Here is a 21,171-nt window from a genome sequence, read left to right on the forward strand (position 1 = left end):
TAAATTCCTTAACAAACAATTCAGATTAGATAAGCAAATCTAATTGTACTAGGGAATCTGAAAGTAAATGTTTTAACAAAGTTATATATGCTAGGATCATAACCCCTAAAACTAAGAGTCGTGTTCCAAAGGAAAGCTTCTAATCTCACCGTTGCAAATAATCAAATCCTAAATATTCATACACATGTTAAGAATCTGCTAAAGACACATGCACAAGATTATCATCAAACCTAGTTACTAGAGAAGTGATCTAGCATACTAGTTCAACATTATCTACTGTGATGCTATCATGCTTGTGCTTGTGTGTTAAACAATTCTACTCAGAGATTTATAACATGCTTTGAATATAATGAAATAAGTATTGCAGAGTTAGAAAGAATTCATACCTGAGATGTGCAAACTGAATCATCTTCAGAGAATGTTTGGATAGCCAGATAACCATAATCATCCTTCTCATCAGCAACTGATCCATCTCACACCTTTCCTAAAATAGCATAAGAACTTGATGTGATGCTTCTTTTAAAACATCCACTTGAACTTTAGACAATCCCTATCATCCTTGTTTGTCGAGGCTTCAATATATATAGCAACCCTCCTTTGCTAAAGATACCAATCAATATTGTGTGTACTGACCAACTCAGTTTTGAAACAACCTCCTTGAACTGAACCCTGAAGAGTCACCACTTGAAACCAATGGATTCCATCTGAATCTGACATGACTAAACCTCTCAGACAGTTTTATGCTAATCCTTGAAGTTCTGTCCTCACATTCTTCAAAAGTGTTAACTTTCGTCGACTTGAGCTTCCTCAAATTCAGCAGTTACAAACTCTTCTGTTCAATCCTAAGATTCTGACATAAATGCACGAAACTGATTTGGTGCGGTAGTAACTCGATAATTATATCCTTAAACCTCCACAGTTCTCTGTCTTTGATCTCAACTGATTCCAGATAAATTTAGCATTGGTACAATTCAATGTGTAATTGTATAACCCTGAATCACTGAGTTAGATTGAAATCCCTTGAAGATTCGTCCGTAAAAACTTCTCTTTTCCTACTGCCAGTGGTGCCATTCAAAGTTGACATTCCGAGCCCTGGAAAGATGCTTTATTGCAGATGTAGCAAATTCCCATCCTGATCTGGTGATCTGATAATCAAGTCGGAGTAATTACTCAGATCAAGGCCTGAAGTACCTTCTTCAAATTTCACTGTCAGTAGTGTCCAATCAGTCTTCAATAGAATCTTCTTTGAATCACAATCAGCTTTGATGAACATAGAAAAATTGCTTCTAATGGTCCTTTGAGTAATCAATTGGATTGGGTCATCAATGTACTTCCATTACCGGTTCTGAGAATCAGGTATTTGAAAGCCCGGTGTTTGTCTTGTAATCTGTCAGCCTGATCTGTCTCAACTAAATGTCAATCTGATTTGTCTTGGAGTAGAATAATTTAAAAAGGTTACGGGACACTTGATTATTTAGACTAAGTTTAAATTATAAAGAAAATAAATTTAAAAAAAAGTATTAAAAGATAAAAGAAAATAAAGTATAAAATAAACTTAGTCAAATCTATAAGATAAATTTAATTATATTTAAAAAATAAATTCAAATAAATTCATAATAAACTGAACAAGTTTAGAACAAATTTATTTCAAATTCATTTAGTAAATATATTAAAATTTATTAGATAAATTTAATTTTTGAAATATTCAAGTGTCTCGTCTCCAATTAAATCATAGCTTCCAGAACAAACTAAATTGAACCCTTGAACTTGAACTTATATCCATAATCAGTTAAAACCTCTTAAATTTATATTCTAGATTTTAACTGAAATTTAAATCATAAACTATACAAATTTAAATAATAAATTTATAAAAATTTATGATAAGCTTGGTAAAGTCTAAGAGTAAACTTTACAAGTCTAAAATAAATTTAAACAAATTTAATAATTGAATTTAGTAAAGTTTATAAAGTAAATTTAATTAAGTTTAAAAGATAAATTTAATTAATTCATAATAAACTCAATTAATAAGTTTAAAATAAATTAAGTCAAATTTATAAAATAAACTTATTAAAATTTAAAGTATAAATTTATAAGTCCCGGTCCAAAGTTCAGTATCCGACAGATAATCCTTGCTTAGGCCTACAGACAAATTCAGCAACACAAACCGGAAGAACATTTCCCCTAATCAAATATCGAAAGCTAGGTTCTTGATTTTCCGTACGATAAGGATCCTGATTTGTATATCAATCAGCCTGGCTCTGATACCAATTGTTAGGTCCAAAGTATCGTAGAAGGGGGGGTTGAATACGATACTCACTACAATTTAAAATTCTTTCGAATCTTGCGGATAAATAAATTGCAGTCCTATAATGGGTTTCGTGTTCCGGAAATTTATTGGGTCGGTTTCTGAGGATATGAAAATATTAAACCAACACACAATATTTTCCAAGGTATATCTGTATATTGATAAATACCTCGAAGGTGCTACAAATCCAAACCCGAAGGTTGGCTACAATGACCACTCCTCTAAATATTACAAGCCCTATCTACTACAAATATTTATGGTACAAAACTAGGCTAGGGTGTGTGTATATTTGAGAGAGTTTGTGCAAAGCACTTGGCCATCCATCCCGAAGGATGTTGTGTAAATTGTGAGAACACAATTCACATATTTATAGGCTTTCATAAACTAACCATGGTTAACGAGTTCGTCCTGGACGGATTGAGTTCGTCCTGGACGGATTCGATTTAACAAAATAAATCTAACTCCCAAGTACTTGAATTGGTGCCAGGAGATGTTGGTTTGGGGCGCAACATTTGACCAAGTCAAATGTTGCGCTTCAACAATGTTGCGCTTCATTGCTCCTCTGTTTGGTACTTAGAAATAATTCCAGTAACAAAAGTTGCGCCATGATTGTTGATTAGAGGAGCAACATTTGACCAGGTCAAATGTTGTTCCAATATAGTGCATCCCTTGTAGAGTTGTGACTTAGAAATTATTCTAAGTCACAAAGGGTTAGTGCCAAGAGTTGTTAGTAGAGGAGCAACATTTGACCGGTCAAATGTTGCGCCCGGGTCAAATGTTGCGCCTGGGTCAAATGTTGCGCCCGGGTCAAATGTTGCGCCCGGGTCAAACCTTGCGCCTTGGTCAAATGTTGCGCCATAGAGTGTGCAAGAGGTATATGGTGACTTAGAGAAATTCTAAGGCAAATATGAACTTGCTCCACCATTGTAATGCTTCCCCTGTTATCTCTCATCTCTTGGGGACGAACTTTGACTTTGGTCAAAGGTTGCGCCTCAAGAGTGCTATGTCTTCACTGTGATGTACTTAGAGAATTTTCTAAGTGAGGAAGAGCTGTTGACTTCGGTCAAATGTTGTTCCTCACATAGTAAGAGCTTTCCTTGTTATCACTCCTTTGACTGAGATTGACTTGAGTTTGCTCCATCCATATATTTATATTATATTCATAATATTATATAAATATATGTATAAATAAAGATATATATATAAATGTATATAAATAATATTTATATAAACATATAGTAATATATATATATATATACATATATTTAAATATATTCTCATATATTTAAATATATATAATATACATAAAATTATATGTAAATATAAATATAAATATATATAGGGATATATATATAATTATCTATAGATATAAATATACACATATTTATGCACATAATATAATATATATATACACTTAAATATATAAATGTTTATGTAAAATATAAATACATATACTATATACATATATATTTATTTAAATATATATACATATAAATATACATATACATATGTTTAAAAACATATATACATATATATTATATATATTATATTTAATTAAATATACATATATACATATATAATTATATTTGTACATATACAAATATGTAAGTGCACACATATATAAAATGTCACTTCCTGATATGGCTTTCTGTGGAAGCTTTGACATATGGCATTTGAGCAGTAAGCTTTGGCATAGCTGGCATTTGGCTTGACTTGGCTTTGGAACAAATGACTTGATATGACTGGATCAATTCTTCGATCGATAAATACTTTGCAAAGCTCCGTACGTGCTGACGCTTAGTGCACTGGTCTGGTTCACAAGCGACTAACACTGAAGTTGAACATTGTACCGTCTTTGTCAGCAACCATTGATCAGTCGGTTCCGGGTTAGTTTATGCTTCAGTTTGTTGATTATAAATAACCAACCAAGATATATAGAAATATCTTGCTTCAGGGGTTGCACTGAAATCTTTCGAGTACTTGGACAACATCTTCATTGCTTCCACAATCTTGAATACTTCAATCTTTATTCTTCACTGAGGCATGAACATATTAATGAACTTCTTCCAGTGAACTTATTCCTTCAAGACTGTAGATGGCTTCTTCAACCTTTGTCTTCGTATCTTCCGATTCCGGTGCAGGCGTAGTGTTATTTACTTGTCCTGTTCTATTGTTGAGTTATCATCCCTATGTAACAGATAGGGTTGTCTTTACATTTAGACTTACAGAATCTTTCAAACTATTGGAATGAAAAAATGGTTCGGTCTAAATTTGGATCAAGATTTAGGCCAAAAATTGGTTCTACTGTTGGAGATAGGGGTGTACACGGGTTGGTGAAACCGACCAACCCAACCCAAACCGATCATATTTCACCCGATCCAACCCGAATTTTTTTAACCCGATACGTAATTAGGTTGAAAAAGTATTAACCCGATTTAATTGGGTTGGACACGGATTTCAGTTTTTGTAAACCGATCCAACCCAACCCGATTGAAAAGTGTGAAAACATATAAAATTTATCCAACCCATCACATATTAGTCTAGTCTATTTAGTTTATTGTATTTGTGTGCTCCTTGAATTCAATTTAATAATTTTTGTTTGCTACTTAAATATATATAAGATTAAATGTATGAATGAGAATATGAGATTAATTCTATCTAACTCTCCCTTTGTTCTATACTTAGAACCCCGCTAGCTTTAGTGACTAATCAAATACAAACTTTGAATAAAAATGAGAGATTACAACTCAAACTATGTTCTCTAATAAGATATGAATCAAACACACGATATAAGCTCAGAAGAGAATTTCAGAATGTTTTCAAGATTGTGAGTTGTTAACTATACTTGAAAACAGCAAGCCGTATATATACTGAAAGCTATAACGACTATATTGAAACAAACCTCCATGAACGTTGCACTAAGTGAACGTTGCAGGTTGTTAGTTCAATATAATACTCCATAGAAATAGTGGACTGAGTTTTAGAAAGTCGTTTGAAGCAACAGTCCCTATTAAAATGGGATAAGGAAGTGTGTTTGAAAAAGATAAGTTTAAAGCATAACCATTTCCTTGAATTTAAGAAACGTTTTCATTTAAATAATCTGAGCTTATAATATGTATATTTAACTCATATTCAGATTAGAAAACGTACACCTTAAGTCCTATAAATTGTAGAAGTCAACAACTGCAATCTTTGAAGTGTTCTGCTTCTGGTAGGACTCTATTATAGCTTGCTATTATAAAACAGCTCGCTATAATTCTGTTATAGTAAAATTCCTGCAACACAAGGTTAGAAATACAAAGCAGCAGGCTATAACAGTATGTCAAGCTAAAAATATGACAATAGCTTGCTATCTATCTGTTACTTATAAATCCTGCAAGGTTAGATTGATAATTCAATATAGCAGGCTGTAACAGAGTAAATACATTATGTTAAGCTGAAATGAAAGTAGCTTGCTAAAGTGTGTCATCATCAAAACTTGAGATTTACAAATAATTTCTGAACAATAATATTTTTTGATAAGATAAATTTCTAAATAATCATAATTTCAGAACCTTTTAAATTTGTAAGCAAATATATGCGAAAAATACATAACATAAAATTATAGTTCAATTGTTTGGTTATTATTGATTATATAGTACTCCCTCCGTTTCAATTCAGATATCCACTTTTAAGAATTTTTTTTGTTTCAAATTAGTTGTCCATTTCAACTTTCAATGCAAAACCATATTTCCAAAGTCAATTATACTCCACATATCTCTTATTTATATTTCTTAGATCAATCTCACTCCACATATTTTGATCATTTAATGCAATTAATTTTTGAACAACCACTTTTCTTAAACTGTGCGATTTTTTTAAAGTGGACATCTAATTTGAAACGGAAGGAGTATAACACTATGGTATTACTCCTTCCATTTCAATTTAGATGAGCCTTTTGCTCATTTCACACATATTAAGAAGCATTAAATGGTTGTTTTTTTTTTCATCTTTACCCATATTTATTGTGTTGACTTCTTATTGTAGTATTAGCTAGTGGTATATTGGAATAATAAATATGAGAGGGTAAAGATGGAAGATGGTTGATAAATATGCATTGAAAAAGGATAAGCTCAACTATTTTGGGATAAAAAAATTTCCCAAAAGGCTCATCTAATTTGGGATGGAGGGAGTACAATTTATGCAGTTAGAAAATATTCTATCTGATATAATAACTTGAGTACCTGATAAAACAAACTTGTATAACAATAACAATATAAAAATAATATATTACACTACACGTGGTTATGATATTGCAGTGGATAACTGATCTTGCTTATATTATCAAATTAAAAATTATGATATAAAACATAACCTTAAAATTAACTAAGTAATTTATGATGTAATTTTAAAATGATATTTTAAAATTCTATTTCAAAATAATTTTAAAAAGCGCGTCAAAATAATGTATATAATTGAATGGAAAAGAGCGGAGCATATTAAATCAGGAATCGGTGGCTTGCAGACCAGTTTCAATTTGATGACGGTCATAGATTTGACTGCTCCCTGACTTAAAGTCAGTCGGTCATCTCATTTCCAGCTATACGAAACCGGAGACGTAGAACTGACAGTGAAGCAAAGCGATGTCTTTTTAACTGATTATGAAGCAAAGTTCAACAGGATTTCGAATTATCTAGAAATGATTTTTAAGCATTTAAGTGTTTAATTATGATTAATCGCCTAATAAATAAAATGGAGTCGTGGTGATGTCTGGTTTTTGTGCATCGAAATTGTTTGTGAAACCATCTATTGTCTTTTCAACCGACTAATTGAAACCCTCCCGTCCCGATCAATTACACAATTACACATTTTGGATTGGACACTGAAATCACAGAAAATGTATTGAAAAGGAGTAATATTTTAAATGAAAAATAATTAAAATACTCCCTCTGTCCCATTTTAATGGCCTTTTTAGAGAGATGCACACAAACCAATTTTTACATTTATGGAGGTGTTTATTTGAATACTTTTACCTAGCTATCCCTAGTAAAGTCAAACTAAACCACTATTTGTATTGCATAGAAAATATAAGGTGCATTAATGAGGGGTAGAATTGAAATTCACCTACCAAATAGTTCACGAAAACAAGAAAAAATCACTTATTTTGGGACAACAACCAAATTCTAAAAAGGCTGTTAAAATGGGACGGATGGAGTAATAGATTTAAGATGGTGGAAAAAAATATTAATTACTTGTGATTTAATTGTTGGAAACTAGTTGATCGGAGACGCTACATGTCCGTAATTAACATTTTGGATAAATTGACGAACATAAAGAGCGAACAAATCTTTGTCACCGCAAATTGATTAAGCTGCGACAGGATAAAAAGGTTAAAGAAAAAACCATTAGGTAGTCTAAATCAGTGCAGATTCACTAGGTCAATAAATACGATGTTGGGTAAATATTAAGCACATCACGTGAATCAATTAAATGTAAAATAGAAAAAAGATGCACCTTCAAGTAATTAAAACATGCAGGTACATGAGCATGTTACGAAAAAGAGCTTAACTACGTGATGCGAGACGGTGGGATTAATTCCCACTGCATCTTCTTCGTGTGACCTAATTAGTGTACGGAAATTGTACTGGCACATTTAACAAATTTAGGTTGCCCATATTAAATTAGTGAGACCGCTGTGTTCGGTTCATATAAATTCTTTTTCTAGTTACTCATGGTGACACCGCAAATAATAAACATCAATAAATATAAAATATGCTAACAGATCCATCATCATATATAATTTTATAAAATTCAAAAAACTAACGTCATGTAAATATCATCAAATCTTGATTAGTTTTAAATATTCTTGATTAAATATCATCGAACGATTAAATATTATTATAAATCTTAATTTAATATCACCATATTTCAAAATCTAATTCAAATTTTTGATTAAATATCTCAAATTTCAATATATTTTTTTGATTAGAACTTAATACACCTTATTTTCTCAAATCGAGAAAATTCAGAAACAAAATGAAGACTGGTTTGAACATGCCTCCGTTCACAAGGAAAAATATCAGTGAAATGTAAGGTAGTATCATCTGACCTTTATCGATTTTTCTACTTATGTTTTTACCAAAATTTGCGGGGTTAAAAGCCAAACCTATTTAATTTCTATAACAATGGAGTAAGTGTTTAATGTATGAATGTTTAGTAGATCAAATAGATGAATATCGAATAGAGAGCAAAAGACAAGAACACAAACAATTTTGGTGACGCGGAAAACCCCTTGTAAAAGGTTAAAAACCGCGGGTGGGAATGTCCCAGCCAAATATCCACTATAATGATGTAACATCAGCTTACAAGTATGATAAAAGCAAGATACAAGTACAAAAATACGCAGACGTCGGCTTCAGAAGTAGTTCATGTCCGACAGCAGCATGCACCCGTCCAACAGCAGTGTGCACCCGTCGACACCTCTATGTACCCGTCGGCAGAATGATTTGAGGGAGATGAAGATGTGTAACTCAGCTGATATAAGTTGAAGAAGAGAAATCCTTGTATGTTAATATATGTATATATGTGTGTGTATCAATTTGTATATCTTGGGGGCTTGTATCAATTTGTATATCTTGGGCTTCGTTTGGGGTTTATGCGTAAGAAAAATAATGGTATTAGGTAGAAGAAGAAGTTGTAGGCGTGTAGAAGTCTCTTGATGATAATCTCTTAGAGTTGCACTACAATGTAATGAGTAGAAGATAACTCAGAGTCTATTATGCAGCATGTAGAGATAACCTAGAAGTAGTGTAATGTGCCCTCCGTATATATACTTGTCTTCCAAGAGTCCTATCCCATATGCAACTCCTATTTTCTCTCCACTTAACTCCCACGTGCATGTAACTTCCTCCTATATTGCTGGCACCTCTCTAACTTCCATTTGAATTCTCCCTCTAAAAAGGTGGGTTTGTTAAGACCCAGTCTTCATGCTTATCCATCTGCCACTACATGTCTTGTCGCCAGTACTTCCCGTCGTGTCAGTGCAGTTCACGTCGTGTCCTGACGCCTGTAAAATCTGGGTACAAACAACTTAGCGATCAGAATTTTAAACTAGCAAATGACTGATCAGTAGGACGAGCAGAAAAAATCGAAACCGCAAAAAACCCCTGAAAAAACCGAAAAACCACACTGGAAAAAACCAAACCGAAAATAAAACCGAAAATAACCGAAATTAATAGTGCGGTTTTATATTCGGTTTTATGCTAAAACCGCACCGAAATTAACCGAACCGAAATATATATATATATATATATATATATATATATATATGTATATATATATATATGTATATATATATATATATAATATAGGATTTTCTATGGTGTGCCCAAGGGCACACAATAGTCCCTAACTCCAATAAAAATAGCTCCTTTTGATTGGTGGATGAATAATAAATGAGAATGCCCCCTGCATTCACATCAACTCCACCAATCAGAATAGGCCATTTTTATAGAACTAGTTGAGAAGCCGCGCGTTGTGGCGGCCTATAAAAATTATATTAGTGATTCAATATTAATATTTGTAGAATAAAATCATGTTGTGGCTGTCTACAAAAACTATATTAACGTTTCAAAATTAATATTTGTAGGATAAAATTAATTTTATATTATAAAAATTTTGATGTAATACCAATACTAATATATAAAATTGCAAAATTGGACTATAATTCATGGTGAAAAAATGAAAATAAATTTATACACGTAATTAACAATTTAAAGCACGATGAATCTTAATTTTATTTGTGTTTTTTTTTAAAAGTAATCATGTTCTTCCATTGTCACCTTCCGCCAATTTTTTTGAATTGATTATGCACAAAAACATCTAACATAATTCCGTGATGTTTTAGTATTGAGAGAGAGGAGGTTGTGTTTAGATGATCCAAAACCTTATGATCTATAAGGATATTTATAGATGCATAGAGACTTGTGTGCTACTCTTTCTCATAATTAAATAATCTGAAACAAAATCAGATTAAAACTTTCAAGCTACTATATTCCATAAATAATCTGAAACAAAATCAGATTCTGAAACTTGCTTCTAATATACCCAAAACTAAAAAGGTAGTTCTAATTTTTGATATTTTTCTTTCAAAAATTTCAGAAAATTAGAAACATAGAATGAAGCGATGTGAGAGGCGCCACCTACACGCCTCTCGCTTTTCCACCATATTTTCCTGTATACAAAGTAAATTATATAAAAATTAACAACAACAAACATGTTCGATGAACAAAACAAATATTATAAAAGAATAACCAACAAACATACATCACTGATAGTTAATTTATTGATATCATCCATTAATATCATGTCAAAACTATATTTTTTGTCCGTGTTTGAATTTGTCGACTCCAACGTAGCGATCTATAACTACTTTTACTTGCAACAACCTTTATCTTTTTAATAGTATATAAACAGCCTTCACTTATCGTTGCAGAAGAACGGCACCACCGAGTTAAAAATCAAGCAAGAGAACTATCACCAGAGAGAGGTAGGGTTGTGGTATTGAGAGAGAGGAGGTTGTGTTTAGATGATCTAAAACCCTAGGTTGTGTTTAGATGATCTAAAACCCTACAATCTATAGGGGTGTTTATAGGTGCAGAGAGACTTGTGTGCTACTCTTTCCCATAATTAAATAATCTGAAGCAAAATCAGATTAAAACTTTTAAACTACTATATTCCATAAATAATCTGAAACAAAATCAGATTCTAAAACTTGTTTCTAAAATACCCGAAACTAAAAAAGGTAGTTCTAATTTTTAATATTTTTCATCCAAATATTCCAGAAAATTAGAAAAATAGAACGGAGCGATGTGAGAGACGCCACCTACACGCCCCTCGTTTCTCCTTTATATAAGTATATTGATTTAGTGATTATTGTGTGCCTTTGGGCACACATTAGAAAGACCGATATAAGTGCCTCATTCATTTTTACACGTCACATCTTAATTTATATCGAAACATATTCTACTCTTTATTTATGTACTTTTTGAAAACTTTTTATTTGAATTTCATGATTAGTTAATTTTGGATAATTTTATTGACCTATCAAATTTCTTATCGAAATATGTATGTTTTAGTTTTTATTGTGTATTAAGTTTTTTTTAAATGAAAATATATAATATTTCCTATATCCTCATATATGGAAAAAGGAGTAACCGAACATACTGTACATGTTCATGAAAATTTTATATATTTTTTAAAAATTTATTATGGACAGAAGTAGCAAACAATAATAGAAAAACCAAAAAAAAAACCGTAACCGACTAATGGTTAACTGCAACCGAAAAACCGTTTTAATTGGTGTGGTTACGGTTCATGATAATTAACCGAACCGAACCGCATTCAACGGTTTGGTTACAGTTAATGTCCGAAATCGCACCAAACCGCACCATGCACACCCCTACTGATCAGATATTATTTTTGTGATTTAAGAAAATCAACACTTTTCTCAAAAAAACTAATCTCTTTCTTAAAAAGTGGTACTTAACCAACTTTTCTATTAACTAAATTAATATATGATCATCTTATTATAAATTTAAAATTCCAGTTATCTAAATGAAAAAATAAATAAAATCCTATCACTAATTTATACGGAAAAAAATATTGTTGAGATTAATAATTACTAATCAGAGTTCAAGATAACTATTTATAATTTCACGAATAAACAAATTTTTGGTATTGTGGATATGGTAATATTGGAAGTAGAATAATCATATTCTTTTAAACTTTCAATTATATAGTGAAGGATAAAACAGTTACAAAATTAGCAGGTTTTAAAATTTTGTATTAGCAACCATGACAAAAACATAAAATAAAAATTTTGAACTTCGTGTTATGTATTTTTCATAAAGTGTATCTTGGATCCAAAGAACATGAAATATGTTCGTGTACGGCCTGAAATCCAAATACAAATATGAAACAGAAATAAAAATACATGACACTAATAACTATTATAAGTGTTTACTAGCAATATTTATTTCTAATTGTACGAAAAATATTGCAGAGAGTTGTAAGAAAAATATTGCAGTAGGCCATTGCTTTTCTGTCTTCACCAACAACATTCAAATGCATGGTAGGAGTTTTGCATTAGAGTTTAGTGCAACCCCATACTTCGGTGTTGCAATAAATTTAGAATTTGTACACGAAACAAAAAAATATAGTAAATATAAATATATTAGTATTATTAATTACTTGACTTATATATTTTAATTGTTATTATATTATTTTATTTATAAAATTCTAATATTAGAGTCAAAATATATATTATAAAAACAGTTATTTATATATTTTTATTATTTTATTTAATTTAATTAAGTATGTCATGCAATCGTGGTGTCCTATATTCAAAATTAAATCCAAGATACTTAAATCACGATCATATATTTTCATTGCAATCAAAATCAAAACGCAAACATGTTTATGCCATGTTTTCTATCGTCCATAAAATGTCTGATCTGGGGAAAGCCTTGGAGAGAATTGATCAAAGATAAATACAAATTAGAGGAATTGGACAACATTGGAAAATGTCAGGATATTCATATGAAATCAGCTATCATGAAGGGCATTGGTTCAATTGGAAATTCTCCCCCCATGTCAAGCCTGATGCATAAGAATCAGTTCAGATGGCAAATTGAAAATGGGGGAACAACTCTGTTCTGGGAAGATAATTGGTGCCATTGGTGCCATTTGGGACTTCTCTGTGGAATATTTCATAGAATCTACAGAATCTCTAGGCTCAAGCTAAGGAGTGTGAGGGATTTAAAAACTCTAAGTAGTCAACTATTGAGAAATGGTCAGCTTTGGGAGAGACCATTGAGAGGATGGGAAGAGGAGCAAGTTAAAGAGCTAGTCTCTTTGCTGGAGAGCTTTCAACTATCAAGAGAAGAAGATAGCATTACTTGGATTCCAATTAAGGTCCATATTGCACCAAAGTTTGCCAAAGCTTGCTAGGAGTTCAAGACAGGAAATATCCAGGCAATTGGGAGTTAATTTGGAAGATTAAGGTTCCACACAAAATTCAAATCTTTATGTGGAAAATGGAAGCAGGTGGTCTGCCTACAAATGAAATTCTAAACTCAATAAATTGGAGATCCCCACTCTCCAGAATGCCTTAAGTGTAGAGGTAATATTGAATCAATCTCTCATATTTTTTGGACCAGTCTAGAAGCTAAAAGTATCTGGAACTGGGTGAGTCAGTGGTGGGCTTTAGATCAATCACAAAAATCTAAACTAGGCAATAACCTCTTAGAATCTAGTAAGATCTTTAGAGGCCAATTCATTGCAGTGGTCTGGAAGATCAGCCTGGCAGCAATTCTATGGTCCCTATGGCTAAGAAGAAATAATCTCATCTTTAATTCCAAGTGGGAAAGTCTCAATTCATTAAGAACCTCATTCAGTACAGAAGCTTCAAGTGGCTTAGATCAGAGCTAAATTTTCCAGCAGACATGTTTAATATTTGGCAAGTCAATCCAATGGGAGCAGCCCTGTTACAAAGAAAAAATAGATTAATTCAAGACTTTACTTGGTGGAACCATGATTTTCTTGGATATATTGATGGTGCTTGGAAATCCAAGAATAATTCATATTCTGCAGGAATTGGTGGTTGTGTTCTAGACAAGTACAAGAATCTAATCCTTATTTTCTCAGGATCCTCCTCTGCATCATCCCCCAGAGATTCTGAAAAGGAGGCCATTTTGTTTTTGTTCAAAACATTCCACTCTCAAAAACAAGTTCAAGGGAGGCTCCAAATTAACACTGACTGCATTTCTATTGTAGATGAGTTCCAAAGACAGAGGGCTGGTCTTAGTAAGATCCCAGAATCTCAAGATTGGGCTACACTGATAAATTCTCCAGGTTATACATTAAGATATATCCCAAGAGAGCATTTGGTTGGAGCTCATAATTTTGCCAGCTCGGGTGCAAATAGAAATGCTATGCTGCATGCATGGTGTTAACTTGTTTTTTATTGAGTGGTGAATTTTCAGAGTTTTATTTCCCAACAAATACAGCAAAATTGGGAAAGAGATCTTTTTTGGGATATTGAGTAAATAGACTCCACCCTAATCATTAGCCCTCATAGCCTATCTATTGAAGCATCCACTCTGCACGATAAAGAGTTTTCCCTCGAGCTTCCAAATTAATGCATTTCGCATGATTCCAAGGTAGGAGAGGGTTTCTAATAGCCAATGAGAGTAATTACTTGTAAGCTGATATATGGGGGATATCAAAGGTTTAAAAGAGTATTAAAACTGATATATATATCAGTCCAGGATTACATTCGTTATTCCTTGCTCTTATTTTCCTCATTTCATCTCCTCTCAATTTCTTTCAAAATGCCTCCCATGTGGACTCTCCCAAGCATTGGGTTCGCAACGATCAATGTCCATGCAGTTTACTACGACCCTCCTCTCCCTAACGGGAACACCACTGGTATTGGAGTCGTCATTCGTGATGATGAGGGTTTTATTCTGGCAATTCTCACTGGTTCCTTGGGGCGTATCAACCAAAGGGCCAATGAGCTCTGGGCTATCCAACTTGGTCTCCAGCTCGCTTTCCAGATCAGGTAACGGGTCTTAGAGCTAGAATCTGAATCGACAGCAGCCATTCAGGAATGGGACGACCACCGTTGGTTCACTGACCCTCGTCACTCCAGAATGGTGGAGCAACTGAACCAGAGGCTGAGTGTGGGGAGGATTCATCTGGTTAAGAGGGTTGTTGTTGAGAGCCAGAATATGCTTGCGAGGTATTTGGCAGAAGATGGTGCAGCAACCAAGTTCAGGGTTGTTAGGGTGAACAGGCCCTTTGGAAGGGTGAGGGAATTGTGGCACCTGGACATGGGTCTAGGGTTCATTGGTGGTAACTTTGGAGTTGTGGATGAAGATGAGTATGCGGCTCTTCAGCAGCAAGAGATGATGGAGGAGCATGAGCATGCAGAGGGCGCTGGAAATGGAGAAGAGAGTGCTGGATCAGTGGGAGGTGCTAACCCGGATCAGGCAGCTCTGGAGATCGACTGAATGCAGTTCCTCTCCCTCTCTCGTGCTCTGGTTCTTTTTCTTCTTCTCCATCTTTTCATCTTTATCCATGCTAGCTTAAGTATTATTATTTTCTCCAGACTCTTCAATACTCTCTGCGTAGAGTGATGCCCTTTGATGGGCTGTAATTAAGATCTTAATTTCTCAGTATTGGGCTAAGCCATGATTATTTTTGTGGATTGATTGCTGTGGCCTGTGTTGGTAGGAGGGGTGTGTTCTCACATTCCTTTTACTTTCTGATTGAATATATTATCTGCTTATCAAAAAAAAAAAAAAATTATCTGATCTATTCATGGTTATTCATTCTAGACTGCTACTGGGAACATGGTTACTCATTTGAGACTACTACTGGAATCCACTCTAAGTAAACCCATAACTATTTTATAATCATAGACCAATGCCCGATTTTATCAAAAATATTTAATAGCATGATTGGTGCTATTTTGAAATAAAAATAAAAAAGATGTGACCAAATATTTATTTATCCCTTTATATAGGTAAAGAAAACATGTAAATTCTGATTATACTGGCTAAATTACATGAATAAATGTGATATCTTGTTCCTTTTAAGAAGATTTGGCCAATATGTGAAGATGTATATTTACTACATTATATATAGTCAAAATATACTAGAAAGTGTGTTATAGCATGAGATTAACTGCATGATAATTTAGTTTGCTTAATCGTATGACGAGCTAACATAAAAGTGCTATAACAACCAATTACAAAGTTCAACTATCATTTAGCAGTTATGGTAGATATAGGAGAAAATTAATAACCATAAACAATTTTTATATTATTAGGATGTAATGGTAATTATTATTTCCACCAACTTGTACTATTTATAGCGTTTTGGTTGTGCACAAATACGAAGGCACACGAAGGATTTTATATTTCCTGTAAAATGTTATGATTTAGTTATTTTTGTGAGAGATCGTGATTTATATAATTTTTATCAAACTTCTATCATTTATAATGTTTGATTGTGTACATATTGAGACAGGTGAACGATTTTATATTTTTCGTGTAAATTGTCAAGTTACAAAGGTGAGAGATAGTAAGTTATATAAATTTATTTAATTTAATAATATTAGTAATTTTAATTTGAATTCTACATTTATTTTTTTAATTTATGAAATTATTTAATTTATTTTATTATATAAAGAGATTAGCTTTTATTATAAAAATAAATAATTTTAAAATTTAAGTTGCCTACTTGTATACATTAACAAATATTTGTATTAAAAAGATATATATACACGTTGGATGAATAATATAGTTGCGGTGTAACTGCAAAATCCCCGAACCAAACAAGGCCCGAGTTATTTTTGGGCTAACTTATTTATTTATAACTAATTAAAGAAATAAATAAAATGAGGCAGATCTGGATGAAGCTGTGAAGTTGTGCATGGTCCTTTGGAATCTGGTGCTGGCGTAACGGGAAGGTTTGGGATGACAAAGTTTCTGATTTGAGTTACAAATTATGGATTAGGATTATAATTAGGTATATTATAATTAAATTGTGATTTGTGTAAATTTTTTTTGACGGAGTGATTTGTCTAAATTTGAGATGGTAAGCTATATTATTTGATTTGACTGGTATGTATGTTTGAGTATTGTGATACTTGAGTGTTATATTATTGATAACAGTTTTTGATTAATAATACAAGTTGGGTATAATTTTTGTGAGTGTGCTTAGTATCAGAGGGATTGATCTCGTATATTATTCCTAACAAGTTGGAGATCAGCAAGCAGTCTGTCCAGAACAAATTGGTTGCGGATAGTAATTCCGGGGACAGGAAATGAAGTTGCAGATGGGAAGTAGGTTCTTTCAAAATAAAATGTCGACGCCGCTATCTCACTTTACAGTAGGCTTTGTCGTGGGTTTGAGATCAGCAGTTGAAAAACAAGAAGGTTTACATTGAGTCAGACTCTAAACTTACAGTTCAGGCCATTTAGAATGTCACTATTAACTACTAGGAGGTGGGGGAAGTCATAGATTGTTGCTGCCAGAAACCTCAACAACTTAGGAATGTGTCAGTAGTAGCGAGGCTCTAATGGTTTCGTGATAATCAAATGGTTATCTTTATAAATATAGCGGCCGTGCGCCTTTGAGGTGTATATCTTCTCAAACTTGCAACCAAAACACTGTATAATATCAATATCATGCACATTCATTCATAGTTCTTGTTCTTTAATCAATATAGCAACATTCTGTTAAGCAATTCCTTCTACATAATAATCAAGCGTTTTCGTTTTCGGAAGAAAATGCTACCTCGTATTGCGTTTAGGTATGAAAATCCCTACAAAATGTAACATGATCTGGCGTTTTAGTGTGAAACACAACATAAAATAGCGTTTAGGACTTCAAAACGCTAGATGATCTGCGCCAAAGAAAGGAAAGATAGATGAACGTTGCACACAGCAGTATTTCGGACTATCTTTTCTGATAATGATATCTGAGGTCTTATCTTTGAAAAAAAATTATAAATCGGACCAACACCCGTCGAGACAGAGGTAGACAGTTCTTGTAATATGTCTGGAGAAAGAGTAACTATAGGAATGCAGATTGCAGGGTTACTTTAGTGAGTCCTTTGAAACAGATTGGCACGCTATGTATGTGACACTAATGCACACTGATGGAGGCTAAAGATGCAGAGAAGTGAGGAAGATCAAGGCCGTCGTATAATAATAATGTCTAGTGATGAAATATTCGATCTACAGACAGACGATGAAGAGCAGATTAAGCTATGCAAGTTTAGAACTCAGCGGAGAATATATGACTAGAGAATACAGATTCAAACTCAAAATTAAGACTCAAGTAAAGAATTTTGTAGAGGTATGAACTCATGATTCTTTCTGACCACAGAGGTGGTAAACACTAGACTAATATGTTGATTTTTATTTTTGTTTCTTGAATAAGTGTTTACAGGTCGGATAATCATATAAATTATGCAGTCAACTAAAGTTATACTTGTGTTTTTTGAGGCTTTTCCAAAATCATTTTTCATAAATTTCTTGGCATAACTATTATATACTGAAGAAAGTTGTTACCTGGACTAAGTTAGGCCTATTTCATTATCTTCTGATTTATGTAGTATGTTGCACTGATTTCAACTACGGAATTGAGCTTTGTCTGTGAACTGATCCATTTAGTCAAGTCAAGCTCATTCTTTGCTTAAACTCAGGTTGTTGTTAAGCTACAAAGTACACTTGATATTGTGTGTATGTGCCCCGGAAAGCGGTTTCCTAAGATATCAAATTACAGCATCAATTGGTGTCTGAAGACTCTGCTTTCCATCTTTACTAACAGGCTCTTGGTCATCTTCCAGGTGTGAGGCCCTTAGCTGTGCATTCCCAGCTTCTTCCACCCAATCAATCCTCGCGACAAACACCAACAATATGATCAAGCAACCAACCATCCCAACGAAGAATCCTGCCAGCAATCCGCCAAGTCCTAGATGAAATTTGAAAGCTAAAGCCCAGCTCAAAGGCAAGGCGAGCAAGTAAAACCCTCCAAGATTTGCATACATACCCATCCAAGGCCTAGCCGTTCCTCGCGCTATTCCTCCAGAAACTGCTAATGGGAAATTCACCACTTCTATTAATGCCATGAGCATGATCATCTTCTTTACACTGCTTACAATTGCCTTGTTATTACTAAACAGAGGTCCCCATATGCCTCTTGATGCTACCATTACTGCAGCACCAAGACAGCCAGTGATGGAGCTCACAGCTATAGAAACACATGCTGACTGATAAGCAAGGCCAGGTTGATTGGCACCAAGCTCATTCGACACACGAATGGATGCAGATGTAGCTAGGGAGAGCATGACAGAGTAGATCAAGTAGTCGAAATTCAGGACAATTGCCAGCACACTAACTGCTTGCCTTGCATTCGGGAGCCATCCTGCCAACAAGACTAACAATTCATAGCACCACCACTCGAGACAAGTGGTTAAACAACATGGTCCGCAAAGCTTGAGCAGCCTAATCCAATCATCACTTCCTTGCTCGAACCATCCCCCTCCCTCCCACCTCCCTCCATTCTTAATCTCCAGCCTCAAAATATAAACCGTGAGCAGAACCACAACTATAAGATCAGAGATCCAAACAGCCATCGCGACTCCCTCTAGGCCCTTTGCTTTCATGAGCAATATGTTGATAGGCACATGAAGGGCCACAGCCACCGCGGAGCTCAACATAACTGGAACAGTCCGGTTTTGTGAGCTCAAATAGGCCTTTAGAGGGCACAAAAAAGAAGTGATCACCAAATCAGGCACTAGATAAACAAGATACCTCCTCGCGGTCAGGGCAATGTCTCTTTCTTGTCCGAAAAAAGTTAAGATTTTATCAACATTAATCCACAAAAAACACACGGGCAGGGTGGTTATCAGTAGCAAAAAAGTTGTCATGACAAGTGACTTACGAAGGAGTCTAAAGTTCTTAGCACCATAAGCCTGGCCACATATAGGTTCCATAGCATTCGACAGTCCATTTAATACCGAAAATCCAGTCACATTCGCAAAGGTGAAGCCAAGCGCCCCGCCAGCCAGCTGCAGCTCTCCAAGGCGTCCAAGAAATGCAGTAGTGATTGCCAACTTCAAGAACCATACCAGGTTCATAGCAATCAACGGTATTGCCAGGCCTCTCTGTTTTTTCATCTCCGAAACCGCGATTTTCATGAAATTTCCAGGCCATTTTTGAGCCATAGCTGGTGCAAAATCTTGGATTTTCTCCTCTGGATTGTCTTTAATTGTTGATATTGTTACTGCCATTTTAATGTGGGCTTTGTGTGATACAGGGGTGTTTCGTTTGTTTTATTTTCTTGTTGAAATGTGGGAACTTTATACACTAACTAACAAGATAGGTAATGCATTGTGAGTGCATGTATTGTTTTTGGGAAATCGTTTAGCGTTGTAAAGCATGAAGAAAAAGAAGTTGCTTTTGTAACGGCCAGGGCCAATTAAAAGAAAGAGGCCAAAAAGGATATAAGATATGGTGCACATATTTAATATATGATATGATGCAAGAATTTTAGGCAGATAGACGCCTCATTTATAAATATATCTTAATTTTTAGGCGTTTTAAATATATTATATATAACAAATGACGTGATATTTTAGTGCAAATTTCAGAAATTTAACATATATAATAATAATGATAAGAGTCAAAATAATGAGATTAGTTATAATTATCCGTTGTAATTTTTTTCCTGATAAACTTTTAGATCATTTATAAATTTTAATTTTAATATATTATCGCGAGTTTTAACAAAGAAAACTGCACAGAGAGGGAGTGAAGTCCCATCTTTTTAATAATAGAGTATCTTCTGGATATATGTACGTAGGATTTAGTGGTACCAAAATCCTATAGATGTATGAAATAAAATGAGAAAATCCAATAGATGCTTACATTTTGTTCCTTGAGATCAATGCTCTAAAATATGTTTAATACATACTCTATATCTCCTATGAAAACATGCCATGCACATGAGCATCTTTTTTTTTTTCCCACTTCTTAATCTACTATTCTCCCTGAAAAAATACATTATCATTTACACATCACGTAATTGAACACTTTCGAGTATGAATTAACTGAAATTAAGTTATAATGTTAGCATTGAGTTCATGGAAATAATTCCTTTTATCTATATATCATAAATTGAACGGATAAAGATTTTTTTTTCTTCTTTTTTTCCTGTTCACCGTGGAGTTGAATACCTTGTTATAATATTTTAATATATATATATCAAATCAACAATAGCAAATATTAAACAACCGAAAAATTAAAATC

The 21,171-nt window shown here is 33.6% G+C and overlaps 1 protein-coding gene across 1 annotated transcript; it reads right to left on the bottom strand.

Moving 5' to 3' along the window:
• Positions 1-18,506: 18,506 nt before the first annotated feature.
• On the bottom strand, positions 18,507-20,326 carry LOC108192649 (protein DETOXIFICATION 56). Its single transcript, XM_017373380.2, has one exon. The coding sequence runs from the start codon at positions 20,151-20,153 to the stop codon at positions 18,633-18,635; it is 1,521 nt and encodes a 506-aa protein (XP_017228869.1). The 5' UTR covers positions 20,154-20,326; the 3' UTR covers positions 18,507-18,632.
• Positions 20,327-21,171: the final 845 nt, after the last annotated feature.

This window comes from Daucus carota, chromosome 1 (genome assembly GCF_001625215.2).
Source record: "Daucus carota subsp. sativus chromosome 1, DH1 v3.0, whole genome shotgun sequence".
NCBI lineage: Eukaryota > Viridiplantae > Streptophyta > Magnoliopsida > Apiales > Apiaceae > Daucus > Daucus carota.

Coding starts and splice junctions, on each gene's coding strand:
- LOC108192649 (XM_017373380.2), bottom strand. CDS start 20,153: ATGGCAGTAACAATATCAACAATTAAAGACAATCCAGAGGAGAAAATC.